The sequence below is a fragment of the Cibotium barometz genome, chromosome 48, assembly GCF_041138505.1.
Source record: "Cibotium barometz isolate CiBa-2024 chromosome 48, ASM4113850v1, whole genome shotgun sequence".
Taxonomy (NCBI): domain Eukaryota; kingdom Viridiplantae; phylum Streptophyta; class Polypodiopsida; order Cyatheales; family Cibotiaceae; genus Cibotium; species Cibotium barometz.
Genome location: NC_141093.1, coordinates 43,707,732 through 43,724,824, shown reverse-complemented (window position 1 = coordinate 43,724,824; position 17,093 = coordinate 43,707,732). Strand labels below are relative to the sequence as shown.

Below are 17,093 nucleotides of genomic sequence, written 5' to 3'. Positions count from 1 at the left end.
CAAGAATACCCTCTATTTTCAATCATTCCCTAAACCCTCTATTTTCAGAAATTACCTCATACCTCTATTAATTTTGTATTTTTTCCAATCATTCCCTCTATTTTCAGAAATTCAGCCCCTTGAACAATCTCTTTTTAATGTATTTTTCCAATCTTCATTCCCGAATTCCTCTATTTTCAAAAATTCAACCACTAATGTGGCTTCTAATGTTGATTTTTTTAAATTGCAGCTTGTCCAAGATTGCAAAGGCACCAAATCCTTACTGGGCTGCACACACCATCATACTTAATAGCACATCATCAGCAGGTTCAGGCACTCGTCATTGGAAGTGCCGTTATTGTAACTTGCAGCAATCTAGCTCGATCACGCGGGTCATCCGCCACATGTCAAAGTTCGGGGGCAAGGGAATTGGTGGGTGCCCAAGTATTCTCCAGGAGATGGCTGATGCTATTATAAGGGAGAATCCCAAGGAGTTTCCACATGGCAGAGAGATTCGTAGCACTATCGTTGATGACGATGTGTTGTTGGATCCTTTGCCTACAGATGCAGCACCTAGCAGAAAGAGAGCTAGGATTTATGAGGATGAGGAAGTACCTGCTTCTTCTGCACCTATTGGGCAGCCTTCTACGCAACGCAACATTAATTCCTCCTTGCACTCTATGTCATGGATCAAGGAGAGACAACGTAGGGCAGAGATTGAGATAGAGCGCACTCTCATTGAGTGTAATATCTCTTTCAATGTGCTACGCACAAACCAATGGAAGAGGATGATTGCCGTTGTTGCAGCTGTAGGCAATGTGGATGGGTGGACAGGTTTAGAGTACAATAAGATGAGGACCACCATGTTGGAGGAAGAGAAGGAGAGGATTAAGACTTCTCTCCAACCTATCAAAGAAGGTTGGAAGAAGTTTGGTTGCACCATCATTTCAGATGGTTGGAGTGACACGAGGCGACACCACATAATAAATATCTTGGTCTCTTCACGTCTTGACACCTATTTTTTGCGTGCAATTGATGCAAGCAAGGCAGGGGAGCGGATCACAGCTGATTTTATCTACCACCACATTCGTCAAGCTATTGTGGAGGTGGGGGTAGAGAATGTGGTGCAAGTGGTAACAGACAATGCCTCTAACTGCAACAAGATGGGTGAGCTAATTGAGGAAGAGTTTCCAAGCATTGTGTGGACTCCTTGTACTACACACTCCTTGGATCTTCTTATGGAGGATATTGGGAGCTTGAGTTGGGTGAAGCCCATCATCGAGGATGCTACACGCATAGCTTCTTTCTTTAGAAAGAAACACCAGGCATTGGCTATTTTTTGCTCTCATAGTGCGAAAGATATCATACGAACCTCCAAGACCGAATTCGCTTAAATGTATTTGGTCTTGGAGCGTTTATATGATGTTCGAGATGCTCTTCGCTGATCAATGGTTGATGCACCTTGGAGGCAAATGCATAATGCAAATCATGAAGCCACAAGGACCATCCAAAGAAAAGTGCTAGATGAGGAGTTTTGGACAGAAGCACATTGCATCACCATAGTATTGAAACACCTTTTTATCCTCTTGCGTGTCACAGATATGGAGGGGTCTACCATGGGAATACTCTATCATCTTTTCCACAAGATAAAGAGAGAGCTTGCAACATGCACAATCATCTCCAGAGCCAAGTGAATACTACACTAAAAAGTGGCTTCTAAAAATGGGAGTATGGATCGGTGATCACCCATAGGGTTCCAAATTCGCGTTGTACTGACCTTGTATAACGCAAGTTACTACAATGCGATTTAGGGTGGACATTCTCGAGTAAAGCCCTACATCGCGTTGTAATGAAGCTCAAAGTCATTTCTACTAAAAACAAGAGTATGGGCCGAAAATTACCCATACGGTTTTGAATTCGTGCTATACTGACCTTGTATACTACAAGATTTAGGGTGGACATTCTCCAGTGAAGCCCTACATTGTGTTGTACACTAAAACTCAAAATTAGTTATCAATTATACACGATTTGCATAGGAAAAGAAGGAATGACACTTATAATCATATGAAAACAAACATTTTTAAGACCAATAAGACTTGACAAATCAACTCACATGGAGGATGATGAGCACTCATCCAAAGCAATGTGTTATCCACGCTGGCAGCCACGACCAAACATGAATGTTGGTGAGCCACAGCATACAAATCAGCTCTAGAGAGAAGATTGCAACAACAACAAGAAGTTGTGAGGAAAGCTGAATCTTGACATTTGATGAGTTGAAGAGTGCCTTCCTGAAGAGATTCTGAAAGGACAAGACAAACATTGAAGTGCTGGTGAAGTTGCAGGGACTCACTCAAAAGAAAAGACCCACAAAAGACTATGATCTTGAGTTCAAAGCACTCTTGATGAGAGTGGATCAAGCTAACAAACCAACCGTAGCTACTCTAAGCCAATGGTACGTGGAAGGATTGCAAACGGCGCTCCAAACAGCTCTGGCATCATCTTGATCCGGATCAAGCCAGTAGTAGCAAGAGCAATGACAGCAAAGAGAATCCACAGAAAAAGCAAGAAAGAACCTAAGAAGAAGATGAAGAAATCTCAGAAAGGAAAAGAGAAAGAAGAACAGTCTTAAAAGTCGGATCCTTAAGAAGACACTTTTGACTCGAATTCCAGTTAAGATTTTAATACCGAAGAAGACCGGAGGCCCCGGAAGTGCCAATGAAAATACGGAGACTCACTCAAAGAAAAGACCCAAAAAAGACTATGTTGCTAAGTTCATAGCACTCTTGATGAGACTAGATCAAGCTCACAAGCCAACAGCAACTACTCTGAGCCAATGGTTCGTGGGAGGATTGCGGACGGCGCTGCAGACACCTATGGCACCATCTTGAACCGAAAACTCTGACATTTGAGCAAGTCGTAGAGTAAGAGCAAATAGAGACGATAGGATCGTGAGAAAAAGCAAGAAAGAACCTAAAAGAAGAAGAAGCAATCTGAGATAGGAAAAGAGAAAGAAGAAGAGTCCTCAATGTAAGGATCTCAAGAAGACACTTCTAACTCGGGCTACACTTAAGATTCAAACTTTAATACCGAAGAAGAGCGGAGACCCCAAAGGAAGAAAGGCAAGAAGTAGACAGTGAATGTTCATGAAGAATTGAAGGCCTCCCTAGCCAAGCCTACCAGAGGATATGCATTGCAAAACGGGTAGATAGATGTCTTGTGTACATAGCGCGAAAATCATGGTCACACTAAGGAGGACTGGCAGGTCCCTCCTACTCAGCTGTGTGTTGTGCCATCTCCAACACAACGACCGACACCACTAACAACTGCTACTATAACACTAGGAATAAGAATCCTAGGGTAACAGAGAGGCAGCAATGTCAAAAACCATCACCAGACATCAATCAAGTAGCCAATGCACCTCAAAATAATCGCCCATATGAAAGACGAGGAGGTGGAAGTTTGGCCAAAGAGGAGCAAGATTAACTTGCTATTATTGCAACATGTCTCGTCACCAACGGGTACACTATGCAGTTTCAAGAAGACCAATCAAACTGTGAACATGGTAAAAGTGGATGCCGCACCCGGGAGATTGCAGGGAAATCCCCCATAAGTATTGGCAGCGACAACAACTACGACAAGGTCACAAGGACATGGAAATGAAATGCCAAAGAAAAGATCTCATCCGGAAAACCAGAACAATGGGTGGGAGAGCTCTTATCGATGAAGTCGTTTGGCACCTCGATGTCAACTCATCACATCCTAGGGTTGAATAAGGCCCCAGGGGTTTGGTTGTTTGCCGATGAAAGTGGTACGTGAGTTCGGTCAATTTGTGTAGAAGGAATAATTCTTTGGCTATCGACCCCTTAAAGAATCAAACAAGGTTGTCCTATCGATTCCCCCCTTATGGGAATCCAAAGCTTACAAAATACTAGTCCCTACAAGAAGCCAATCCCCGGCTTTCCCAAGGTGGCTTCACGACTCCCTCTCCTTTTCAGGACTGGCAAAAGGTACAGAAGTCGTTTACAAGTGACAAAAGCACAGAAGGCAGGTGAGAAAAGAAAAGCACAAGGTGGTTGTCGTGTGCATGCAGGCTCTATCTGCATTCAAAGGAAAGATAGAAAGCTTCTTCCGAGCTGCAAGGGGCATATAAAGCAAAGCACGAAAGCCACCCATTTCCGTAGCCGTTTCCTACAAGAATGCAGGACATGCAAACTGAAACCGGCCGTCAGAAATCTGACGGCCGGTGAAACAAACACTCGCACATAAAACACTTCATCACCCATGGGAACCTGGAAAAGGAAACAAACATGGGGAGCTAGAGTGCTCCTCCAAATAGTACAAAGACACCGATTGATCCCAAAACGCAATGGCGTCCCTTGCGGTATTTCTTTACTTGATCAAAATTTGAGTATAAAGTACAACTTGTAGAATCCTCTACCAATAGGATCCCTCGAAGCTTTTACCCAAGACTTCCAAATAAACTCTCTCGTTATTACAGCAAAGCATTCCATAGAGAAGGCACACTTGTACAACACCTCCCTGCTTGAAAAGGTCTTCTCCATCGCTATCATGGATCCCACAACCCTTTCCCAAACAACAGTAGGGTTGTACCAAACCTCATGTCCTTCCTGTAGTCACAGCTTGCATGTAGCCTCGAGAAAACTAGAACCTGTTCAAATGAATCCAAAGACATGCTTTCCACATGAAACCAAAGACCTGTATCTGATAAACCATAGCCTATATCCCATAAACCATAGGCCTGTATCCTCGATACCAAAGTTCTGTTTCTTCTCGAAAAACCAATGTCCTGTTTCCATGATAGATAAACCCACATATGCACCATCCAATCACGGTGCCAAACACCTAAGGTTGTTTTCCATAGCACCAAGTGAGAGAAAAATAGAGAACCTGTAAGCAAATCCCTGAACACATATCAGTTCATCATGAAGAGAAATCACACCATTTCTCCCATGAACATTGTCCTGTGTATCCGTAGCTTGTTCTCCTGTTTCAGAGTCACTCGTACTTCCATGGCACATAGAAGAGAAAAACACACCGGGCCCTTAGGATGAAAGAGAGAGGGGTTATACAGTGGTTCGCGGCCTCTGTCCAGCAGCGCCTCCCCCCCTGTTTCGCCTGCAATCTGCCCGTTGCTGGCTACCCGACTGGTCGCCAGTTGCTGGCTGTAGCCCAGCCGCCTGGTGCCCCTTGGTTGGCTGCAGCCCATAGGCGCAGCTGCCTGCCTGCCTGTACCACATGTATGCGGCAGCCGCCTGGTAGCCATGCGCAGCACTTGCGCCCTGTCGCTCATGCGCAGCAGCAACACCCACCGCCTGTAGCCCTTGCGCCTCAGCCTGGTAGCCGCCTGGTCACCCGCCAGGTATCCCATGCGTATTGATGCTGACTCCACACGGCGACCACCTCAAGGGGATGTGCCCGCTGCTCCATGCGCCACACGATGATGATCCAAACGGCATCCTGCCCTCCTTCAGCTCGCCACCCTTCGCTTTATAAGGAAGCGATTTGCTTTTTTCTCAAAAACGCCAAAAGCAAAGATTTAAAAAATGCATGCTTTTCAAAAATAATAATATTTTTATCATCAAAGGTTACTAAACCTTATAAACAATAAAATCCCTTTTGTCCCCTTTCACACTTGGGCTGGCCACCATATATGGGTTTCCTTTTCATATCCAACTTGATGTTGTTCACACTGTCCATCCCATGCCCATGCCCGTGGCCACCTGCTTGTTGTCCAGAGGGAAAAACACAAGGTCGTAACACAAACACATCACCCAGCTTGTGCAGAATCACAAGGAGTGATCTAGACAATGCAATAAAACCCGTAGCTGCAAGGGCAAGCTTATAGTAAACCCAGACAAGAGCACTCTTGCCAAGAAGAGAGAAGAAATAGCTACAAGCAGGAGGCCACAAGGCAACATGAATGTGCTGGATGAAAGGGTGTAAAAGTGCGAGCGGAAAGAGCCTGGAGCAACCCAGATTGTCGAAGCCTCCTTGCAAGAAAATCTGAGTGTTGACCAAAGGCAAGATACGAATGGCAGACAAGAAATAGGCAAAGAAAAAGAAACCTATAGCAAGGGGAGCCAAGCAAGCAGGAGAGCGATGAAACTAGAGTGCGATATGAGCTATGGGAAGACCTGACCAAAATGAGACTCAACATCACTCTGGACCAATCCCTGAACATACAGGCAAAAACAGTGCCCACAGAGAAGTTGGTGGAACTTCCAAGCATTGATACGGAAGCACCAGCCATCAACTACAGGAGGGTGGAAAAAGTACAAGATTACTACACTGTAGTTCCTAAAGTAACAGTTAGTATAAGAGGACAAGTGGTGTCCCATGTGATCCCAGACGGAGGGCCTAATGTGTTAACATATTGTCGGATAGCCTAGCATAGAAGCTAGGAATCACAACAATGCAACAAGCCAAGTTCTAAGTGAGAATGGAAGATCAAAGAATGGTCCGTCCACTTGGCATTGTCCGGGGGAAGAATTTGAAATACCAAATGAGAGATGGCATCTCGAATGTATTTAACGCCACAGACGTCCAACCAAGCGAAGGATTGGAGAAGATTTGCACCTGAGATGATCGAAACGACAAGGCTATGGCACTCATCCGGCTCAGGTTGTCTAACAACCCAATTCATCATGTGGATTTCACCAAGAGCTCAAAGAGGTAAGGGACGACTTGGAAAAATTGTTTGGTTTTTTTTTTTACATTTACTCCAAAGTTTTTGTCACTAGTTGGGCATTCTCTACGCTTCCAGACCTATGGACGGGCTCCATAGTGTGGACATGACACCTCATGGCAAGGGACTTACGTCTACGCCAGGGGTCATGTGGACTAGCACTTCATGGTAGGAGACTGATGTCTACACAAGGGACAAGCTAAATGAAAGGGAGATTTACCAATACATTCTTGTTGCATGCTTGGAACTATTTTCACGTGAAATATTTTACTGTCTGCAAGATCTGTGTCTCGTTTACGGGCAAGGGATGCCCGCCCGGAGAACCGTGCGCGTGAATCTATATTCTCACCTAGCTTGTGGGCTGTAGACAGGTAGTAGGTGTGCCTCTAAACTCTATGTTTCTTCAGTCAAGAGTTATGTCTAAATTTTCTGTTTTGCAGGTCCACACCTCATTGAAGTGTGGACGGACCAGTTATAAGTGACTTTCGTTCACACTTCATTAAAGTATGCGCAGACAGCTTGTAAGTGAGTTTGGGCACTCCAGTCGGTAAGGCTAATAAACAGGCACTCAAATTATTAATAGGTGTGGGCGGGCACCCTCCCACTTATGGGAAAGGTGTGGCCTATGATGAGGTGGACCACTGGCCAACCTTTATCACCTCAACTCTCTCTCTCTCTCTCTCTCTCTCTCTCTCTGAAGTCAGCGTCAAATTATAGTGTGCATAAGGGAAGTGGATTTTCAACAAAACCAGTCCAAGAACTTGCATTTTTGCTTGCTCTCTTGCCTCTCTCGCTCTTGGGACAGTGAGCAAATGGATCCCGCACTTCTGCCCAGCCCCTAGGAGTCCTTCTACACTACTATTTCATGGATATCTACCTACTGAAAATGCTTTGGAGCATTTCTATCGCCGACAATTTGATCAAAAGCTGATTTCTTCTCTGAAAACCAGAAAATTCAGCAGTAGACCTTTCACAAATTCTCTCTACATATTCTACATCCGCATGCTTGACCATTAAGGTCTTCTATGGCTCGGCCTGGCACACACATGCTTCATTCACCACCTCTTCAATACAACCTGGACTCCCCTTTTCTCCCTCTCCCATGAGCACATCAACCGGACTATCTGGTTTTACCTCCTTAGCCTCCACATACACAGCACATGGATTGCACATTTGGAGCTAGAGTGGCATGTGCCTGTATTGGCACCGGAAAAGATGGTACCTCCTGCGGATCTCAAAATACACTGGGCAGTGTTGGGTATATTGCTCCTCTATCTTGACCCATGTGTGGCATAATCTGCAAATGAGCTCTCCTCCCAAGATAAACCGTCATAAGGCTAGATGAATTTGAACTTATGAAAAAATTTAAAAGAAAGAAGAGAAACACCCAAAAAAAAATTTTTAAAAAGCTTAATAGAGACACCCGAGAAAAATTAATAATAATAATAGTAATAATAACTTGCAAAAATAGACAAATACATAACTAGATCACACACGCCCACATACACACAAACAAATTCTTTATTGAACCACAACAAAATAATTTCTAACAATTTAATGACTAATTAGCAAAAACAAACTTTAAATGAATAATTCACTAAAACAAAAGAAGTAAAGACAAGAATATGAGAAGTGCGAACTTTACCTCAAAGATTGTCCAATCATGACGTATAGTCTGTATAAGATCATCAACTTCATCATGCATAGCATGGACTAGGTGCTAGACATCCCTACTCACATCATCAGCGCCCCAGAGTACCATGTGCCTGGAACCAAGATGTCATCTGTTCATACCAACAAGCCGTGTCTCCCTGTAAAGCTAACTATCGGGAGGACTCAAGGACGAGGCGTGCATATCTGTCTCGCGGGAGATCCCACAAGCCATGTATGTAGGAGACTGATCTCGTAAGAGCCTCAATCACCAGAGGGACAGCCGCCAGCTCTGCTCGAATAATCTCATGAGGTACCACGGCCTTGGCTCTAATAATCCTAGTAATCATAGATACCAAAGGCCTCTCCATACCTCTCCACCCACCTGCGCTGTGATGGCCCACTGAAGGTCCCCATATCTGCACTCCATAAAGCATAGCTGGTGTCACTAGAGTGTCAAAAAGCCAAAGTTTCGTTCGAGGTTCCTGAAACTGAACCTGCGAACACATCCTCTCCAAACCACCCAGGGCTACATGTGCTCTAGTCAATCTAGTCTCTGCTGCTCTCCTCATCGAAAATACTGGCCCATTGAATACTACCCCAAGATATGTATATGCATCTGTATACTCCACAATCTCCTGCCCATATGTAAATGTGGGAGCTGATCGCCTAACCCACTGTGGCGTGGTGTTAAACACCATAACCTTGGTTTTGCCAAGGTTGACAGACAATCCACTATCGTGTGCAAACTCATGTAAAGCATCCAGATGACGCTGCATACCCTCAGGGGAGTCAGAGATCAACACAATATCATCAGCATATAACAATAGTGGGATCCAAGTACCTGCTAGCTGGGCTCCTCTGTCCCCCAATCTCTCAATGTAGTCAGAAGCCTCATCCACATACATACCAAACAATGAAGGAGATAACGGGCAACCTTGCTTCACTCCTATAGTGGAGTGAACCAAAGTAGAGACCCCCTCTGGGGTGCGTACCTGTCCTGCAACTGATCTATATAAAGCCAAAATCCCCCATATGAGCTCTGTGGGTACCCCCATCTCCTGTAATCGCCTCATCAATTTGGCTCTGGGCACTGTATCAAATGCTTTGCGGAAGTCCACAAAGCTACAATAAATCCGTCGCCCATGCGACCTGCCCTCCTCAATAATGGCCCGCAAAGTCAAGATGTGGTCAAGAGTAGAGAAACCTCTCCTGAACCCTGTCTGTCCCTCTGCTCGAATACCCTCTCTCTCTACCCATCTACTCAACTGCTGCTCAAGAATGGATGCATACAATCGTGCTAGTGTGTGATCAATCATAATAGTGCGATAATTCCCTGGCTCCATAGGGTCCCCTAACTTGAAGATAGGCACGATGGTGGACATACTCCAAGTCTCGGGTAAGCCTTCACACATAGCACGATTGAACATCACTGCTAGAAGCTCTGCCAGCATGTCTCTCGCATGAATAAAGTGCTCAACGACCAATCCATCATGATCATATGCTCTCCCAGTCTTCATCCTATCAATGGCCTTCCTTACCATCTATGCGGTAAAGAAAGTACATGTCTGTGGACATGGTGCTGGCGGGTCAAGAAAAGATGTCTGTCGAGGAACTGTATATAGAGATGCTGCATAACTACCCCAAACCTCTGTAGAAGTGATGGCCAAAGCAGGGGAGGACTCATGAAACAAACGCCAAGCCTCCCTCGAATCCTGGCTCAAGAAAAGTTGGTATAATTCCTGCTCTAGCTGAGCAAGGAAGGCCCGCTTCTTCCTTCGCACAAGGCGCCGGAAGGCAATACGTGACTGTCGGCGGTGAGTAGTGACTCCCAAAGCAACCTCCCACTGCAGTCGGGCTCTTGTCTCTCTCCACTCCTCATCATACCAACTGTTCTGGGGCATACACCCTGTCTCTGTCCAGGCTGAGTATGTGGATATGCCTCTCTCGCTGCATCCTGTAAAGTCTCTGTCAGTATATGGGTCAGCTCCTCTGTGTACAGACGTCTATAAATCCCATCTCTGTAGACAGCATTCTCTCAGCTGTGGTAAAGTGAAAAGAGATGGTCAATGTCAACAATGCATGATCCACTACTACCCCAATGGGCCGAGATCCAACTGTGAAGTCCTCAATGCATGAAACAAAGCTCGGCATAGCCATAACATAATCCACTGTGCTATCACCATGTCTATGTGCAAAGCAAGTAAATCCAGCTGCTGACGGAAACCTCTGCAAGCCATTAAGTATGGCCAATCCATGTGCAGTCCCCATATCTACCAAATATCTCCCATACTCTGTGCACTCCACATCCTGTGAGCGTCTGTCTAATCCCATATCCAAAGTGTCCAACTCTCTCAGCATCTCCTCTGAGGTATCATAAAAGGCTGTCTGACGGTTGCCCATCCGGGTATTAAAGTCCCCTAACAGGATGATGTCTCCATCCCTAGAGAACTCCCATATGTCATCATCTAGCACAGAGAAAGGAGACTGCCCTCTAGGTGCTGCATATGTCGATGTACTAGGAGCAAAATAGCATATGGCAATATACATGAATCTGCCTGTGTCGGCCCTTAGTCTCACCCACATATATCTGGCCTGATCATCTCTCCGAACGATGTGTAGAAGCGGTTGCAGCTCCTCCCTGAAAAGAACTGCCATCCCCCTGATCCTCTACTACTATGTACCGATCTCGTCCCTGCTCTGCAAGCTGTCTCCCATCTGTATCCTGTCACCTGTGGCATCATTTGACCAGGGGCCTGGTGAGTCTCCGAGTAGAAGACTATATCTCTATCTCTAAAGCTGTCCTCAAAGGCACCTACATCAAGTCTGAGGGATCCATTGCAGTTCCAGGCTGCCAGCTTTAATTTGGTCCCATAGGTCTCGCACCGTCATGTAGAGCGTCGCTCCACGATGACCACTCTCCCTTCTCTATAAAATGCTATCTTTCCCTTTTCTCTTGCCGCCTAATCTCTGGCATGACTTCCTTCATATGTGCAAGCTGTGAAAGAGTAAGATCGTTACCAAGAAAAATGCTTGTATTCTTTAAAGTGGGTCGCCTCTTCAAGAACTCCTTCTTCGCCTCAATAGAGGGGAAGCGAAGTATGAGAGCTCTTTCCCTTTTCCCCGTTGCCTCCATTTTTTTGCCCACTCTCCAGGCTTTTGCGTGTGCCGGACTGTCAATTCCCATCAACACCATAAGCTCTTTCACCTCCTCTTCAACTTTATCCCCGTCTTTAAGGCCGGTAATCCTCACATGCAAAGCACGTGTACGTCTTCGTTGTTCCTCTTCCAAAGTCATGTTAATGATTGTAGGTGTAGGGGTTGTTATCTCCTTACCTTTACCCTTCTTCGCGACCTCTATCCACTTCTCCGCTTCATCCATCTTCCTTTGAGTCTTGGTGATGACTTCCACCCATGAGGAAGTCTTTGCTTCGTGTTGCTTCTCTTCTTCCTTAATTGCCCGTACTTGTTCCTTGATAACCTTGAGCTCTTCTATCATGGATGGCTGAATTTCACCTTCTTCAAGTCCACCATTTGCCTTAGCCTCTGCAAGCTCCCTCTAAAGAACTGAAATTACGCCTTTGAGCGTGTTGACTTCCCCGTGAAGGTCTTTGACTTCTGCTATGAGGTCCTCCTCCTCCTCTTTCCACCGCTTACCCTCATTGAATACCATTTGGAGAAAGTTGGCTCTCTCCTTCCACCATCCCTCCATCTCCGCCTTCCATTCCTTCATCTCCTTTTCCACATTTGTTATCCTCTTGTTTGTGACCATAAAGATCACCTTCGTCGGGTTGCGCAAGGGGGAAGCCATGGAACAAGCGAGAGAGAGAGAGAGAGAGAGAGAGAGAGAGAGAGAGAGAGATTGCAGATCTGAAATTCAGAAAGTGCAGCCAAACCCTAAAAAGTGACGCGAACCCTAAAACGCAGCTAGAAACCTAAATGGCAGCATGGGCAGAGAGAAAGAGAGATGGAGCGGTCAAAAAGCGGGGTGCATGCAGGCAAGAAGGCGCACAGGCGGGGAGGAGGGGAGGGAGAGATGTGGGCAAAGTGAGGGGGGGGGGGGCGCAGGCAGGCAGCGGGAGAGAGAGCGAAGGGGGGCGAGGCAGGCAGCGGGAGGGGGGGGGGGCGCAGCGGGAGAGGAGAGCGAAGGGGGCGGCGGGAGGGGGGGCGGAGCGGGGGAGAGAGAGAGAGAGAGAGAGAGAGAGAGAGAGATGGGTTTGTTAACATTTCTGAGAGACTCCAAACCATGAGACCAATGATGATACAAATGTGTGAGCACTTTAATGAGATACGCACAAGGCATCTCCAAAATCCTAAACAAGGCAAATTGTTAACTAAGTCGTCCACCGAGAAGATAGTAATGGTCACGGAAGGTGCCATATTTCACAGCTTGATGGCCATCTGAAGACCATGTTCTGTAACGCGTTGGGGAAAAAGCTAATTGTCTAGAGGTCCCTAAAACCTCTAAGAAGGGAAAGGCGAGAGAGAGAGAGAGAGAGAGAGAGATGTTATTATTAAAAAAGAGAGGGTCTATGAGACCAAAAAGCTGTTACATGTGATCCGAGAGTAAACTGGATGTCAAAATAACATGGAAAAAGTAAAAGACTAGCTCCTGAAGGATAGACAAGGTCAATAAGTAGGCAACAGAAGAACCTCATGTGTCCCCGCTCATAATGTGTCATCCTCCTCCTGGACCGTGTACCTGGCCTCAATATCGGTTGTTTTTTGAAGTTGGAGAAAAGGTTTTATCATTGTAAATCCCCTACTCGCTTCTCCCTGGTGGTTTGTGTGAACTCGCGGCATTGCAGTTCAGAGATTGTGCACATGGGTACATTGGTACTCCACAAGAAAATCTCTTTCTTGCAAAAATGTAAAATCAGAAGCACCCCGAGAAAATATAAACAAACCAAGGAAGTGACACTGCCAACTCAGACCTCCTTTTGTGTGCGTGCATGCATACAACAGCTGAAGCACCCTGCAAAGCAGCTTAGTCTTTATCTTAGGCAATCATAAACCATATGAAGTTCTAACAGAGTCACCAGCCATTGCCCAGTAGAATCAAATATTGCATTGAGAGTACCTACAACCCATCAATGCAAAACAGAAACCTGTAACTCTTGCACTTATTAGTGTGTCGTCATTGCTTGGCCTGTAGAATCAAATATTAGAAGGAGAATACCTACAACCCATCTAATGCAAGCTACATGGCACATACATATAACCCTTCCACTTATTACAGTCATAAACAAGTACATGAAACCCTTTTCTTTTTTAGACTTTGCAAGGTTGATATCTACAACCCATCGGCTCTGATCCAGCTTTCTTAATTTTTTTCATTTTATTACAAAATAAGTTTGCGCTGACAGGTTCTGGTAGCAGACACCACAACTAATGTCAACTTGAAAGAAAGACATACTATCACTCCAGCAAAAGTACCATGTATAAAAGATCCTTACCAGTCCTCTGGACAAAAGGGCCGAGAAAAGAAACAGTAGAGCACCCACACGGCTCCTAAACATTGGCAGCAAGTTGCCGAGTTGATGTAGAAGAGATGACATCGATGAAAATTTACAAATTCTTACAAGACTTTGCAAATCCACACCAGAATGCAAAGAAATACCTTCCAGATTTTGGGCTATTGCCTGCGGATAACAAAAACATGAAGACAATAGTCAACATCAGATGTTAAAAGACTCATAATCCATGTACAGGTATAATACCCCAAACATCCATGATTCAGTTCATCCGTATACCACTATGGTAAACAAATTCCATTCCTTTCCCAATCTTGCATTCATGATCATTGTGGCTATCTCATGCGAATTTTATAATCCATCGATGTGAGTTTTATGTGGTTTGAAAATGGAGGTCAAAAATGACAAGACTAGGTCTATTCATTTATTTATTGTATATATGCCTAGAAATTCCACTGTTGAGTTTATTGGAAGAGGTTTACATTACTAAGTCTAGCCAAAGCTTCACTTCGTTAGCCAATATATGATTTCCAAGACGGGTATTGCTACTTTTGTTTGATCCAGAAATGAGTAGTTTCACTTGTAACCATTTAATCTTACCATTAAAATTGAAGGAACTAAATAGAAAACAACAGCTTTTGAAAAGAAATTTTTGTAGTCCTTGTGACTTGTGTATAACGTAAATATCAGAAACTTTCTTTAGCCAATGGTTGGTCTCAAACTGAAAGATGATCCAAAAGTTGATCCCATAGAGAGGATGAAATTTTCATATCTTCTTTTATTTGGTGAGTGAAGTGGAATATGATGCTTGAAGTCTTTATTGGGTTCTTTTCTACCAAATTTACTGCAGATAATGTTACTATCCAAAGTCAGAACATGTTGCTGCACTGAACAATCTAGATGCTGAACGATTGGAATAAATGGTTTAAACTTTTTAGTTCTCTAAAATCGCAAGTCAATGGGTAGTTATTCTAAGAGAACTCGTTGAAGACTTCAAATCCATTTAAGAGTTAAGTTCCCATTGATTTATCATTTTTCCATCCGAAAATAAAGTTCTCCAAAAAGAGTTTAGTACCATTGATTGATCATTTTTCCATCCCAAAATAAAGTTCTCAAATCTAAATGGAATGCTCCAGAAAATAATCATCCAAAACAAAGTTTAAGTTATCAACAAGAGTGCGCAGTTCCTTCTTTATACCTTTTCTTTTAGTGAGTTTAAGCAATCCACTTTAATCTTTGTACTGTAGAGACAAAGAGTCAGCCCCAGATTCGGTCCAAACTACCTACTTAAGGACCCCCTCCCGCAACCAGGAGTATTTGTACTTTGGAGAACTTTTAGAAATACAGACTTTACCAAGAAACTTACTTGACAATGGTTGACAGTGGAATACCAAACACAAGGACGAGGTAGATCAAACGTCTGCCAAACCATCAAGCAGTCTGTAGACAACTCAAACGTCTGCCAAACCATCAAGCGGTCTGTAGACAACTCAAAAGCCTCTTCTGGATCCAATATGCACACCCGGATTTGCTGAGGGGATGCGGGACTGATGGCTGAGAGCTGAAGATGACTTCTGGCTGCCTTGGACTTAGGTACATGAAGGTGCTCCGCTGAAATTATGTATGCACTAGTCAGCAGACTCAAGCACACATAATAGTTGTTGTGTTTCATTGCTGAATTATGCAAAGAATGAGATGATTTTATGAATGGCCTCAGGGGCTGCTTGTATACGTGCCCCTTCATCGAGTCCGCTGGCTGAAATGCTGTCGGCCTGTTGCTTTTTCCCATGATATGCTGAAAATAGATTTCCATGTGCCCTTTCACACATCTGAAACATTCACTTTGTCTGCTCACTGACACACCTCTCCTATGCTGGCCATGCTGGCATGTTGTGCCAAGGGCTAGCCACTATGCCAAGACTCATGGCTGGCCCCTTTTGTGGCTCTTGTGCAACCCATATGGGAGCCCACCTATTGCTCGCCAAACAACAGGCTAGCCTAAAGCCTATGATACCTACCTGCTTGCTAGTCCCTCGACTAGGGCTCACAAAGAGGTCACTGCATACGACCTGCACAAGCAACCCTCTGTGTTGCTGTGTGCGACCACATGCACGTGTGCTTTGTGTGTTGTGAGCCCTTCGCCCCTGCATGATCGTGCTCTTCCTGTGCTTGCTGCCCATCTTTTTCTAGCGCGCACGTCTCTATGTGTGTGTGTGTGTGTGTGTGTGTGTGTGTGTGTGTGTGTGTGTTCTAGCCAATGGCTGCTCAAGGTGTGTGACCTCTGCATTGCTACTCGCCAGGGCCTACGAGCGTGCTGCTTTTCCTTTTAGTCTAAGTAAAGGCTTTCGCTTGTGTGTACAGCCGTGTTTTTTGTCCTTCTCATCAGCATTGGTTCGTGTGTGTTCCTTGGTTCGTATCTCTTCCCCTCTTGCTTCGCCTCTCCTGTTCTTAGTCGCTTTGCTTCCTCTACTTCCACCTAGTCTTGAGGATTGTGTGTGTGTGTGTGTGTGTGTGTGTGTGTGTGTGTGCATGCAAGCGCTGTGTGTGTGTGTGTGTGTGTGTGTGTGTGTGTGTGTGTGTGTGTGTGTGTGTGTTCTCCTTCATGGCACAATCTTTAGCTACTTACCGAGACGGGATTCGTCTATGGAGCCCAAACACAGACAATTAAAATCTGAGTTGCGGCCTCTTCACTATGACAATCTGGAATTGCAGCAGTTTTGTGACACTCTTGAGAAAGGATTTCCGGACATTCGACAACCATGGGATGTAACGTGTGCCGGATAAACAAAAATCCGGTCCATGTTCTATTTGATCCTATAACGAAATTGTCATAGAAAGTAGTAATTCTTTTTTTCCCCCCTGGTAAAATGCCTGCTGCAACACATGTTGGTCAATGGATAAAAGCCAAGCTTGCACGATGCTTCGGTGAAGGGGTTTACTCCGCAACTCGAGTTTATGAGGTGATTCTCACTAAATCCAAGTGCAAACAAATGCTGTAGGAAAAGTCATCTTTGTTCTTCAAACATCAAATGGTGCATGTTTACCCTTGGTCACCCACCAAAGATTAATTATCAAAATTTTATCAAGCATAGATGCCATGTGTGAGTAGAAGTGGTGGATCTCCCAGTGTATATGCGCCCTACGTTGCCTTTTTTGGCTGAATCATTGAGTAAGGTTGTATGCCCTCCAGATCTTTTGGCAGTGTTAATAGATTATGTATCCTTTGGGACACAGACAAACAAACCCCCAACACGGTAGCAATGGATGTTGAAATGCAAGGA

At 44.8% G+C, this 17,093-nt stretch overlaps 1 protein-coding gene across 1 annotated transcript in view; it reads right to left on the bottom strand.

Annotated features, from left to right (window-relative positions):
- LOC147611192 (ubiquitin interaction motif-containing protein) overlaps nt 1-17,093 on the bottom strand; it is an 80,273-nt gene that overhangs the window by 14,765 nt on the left and 48,415 nt on the right. The window contains exon 5 of the mRNA XM_086785855.1: nt 13,795-13,980. Coding sequence (XP_086641981.1) covers nt 13,795-13,980 — 186 coding nt within the window. The remainder of the gene's footprint in view (nt 1-13,794; nt 13,981-17,093) is intronic.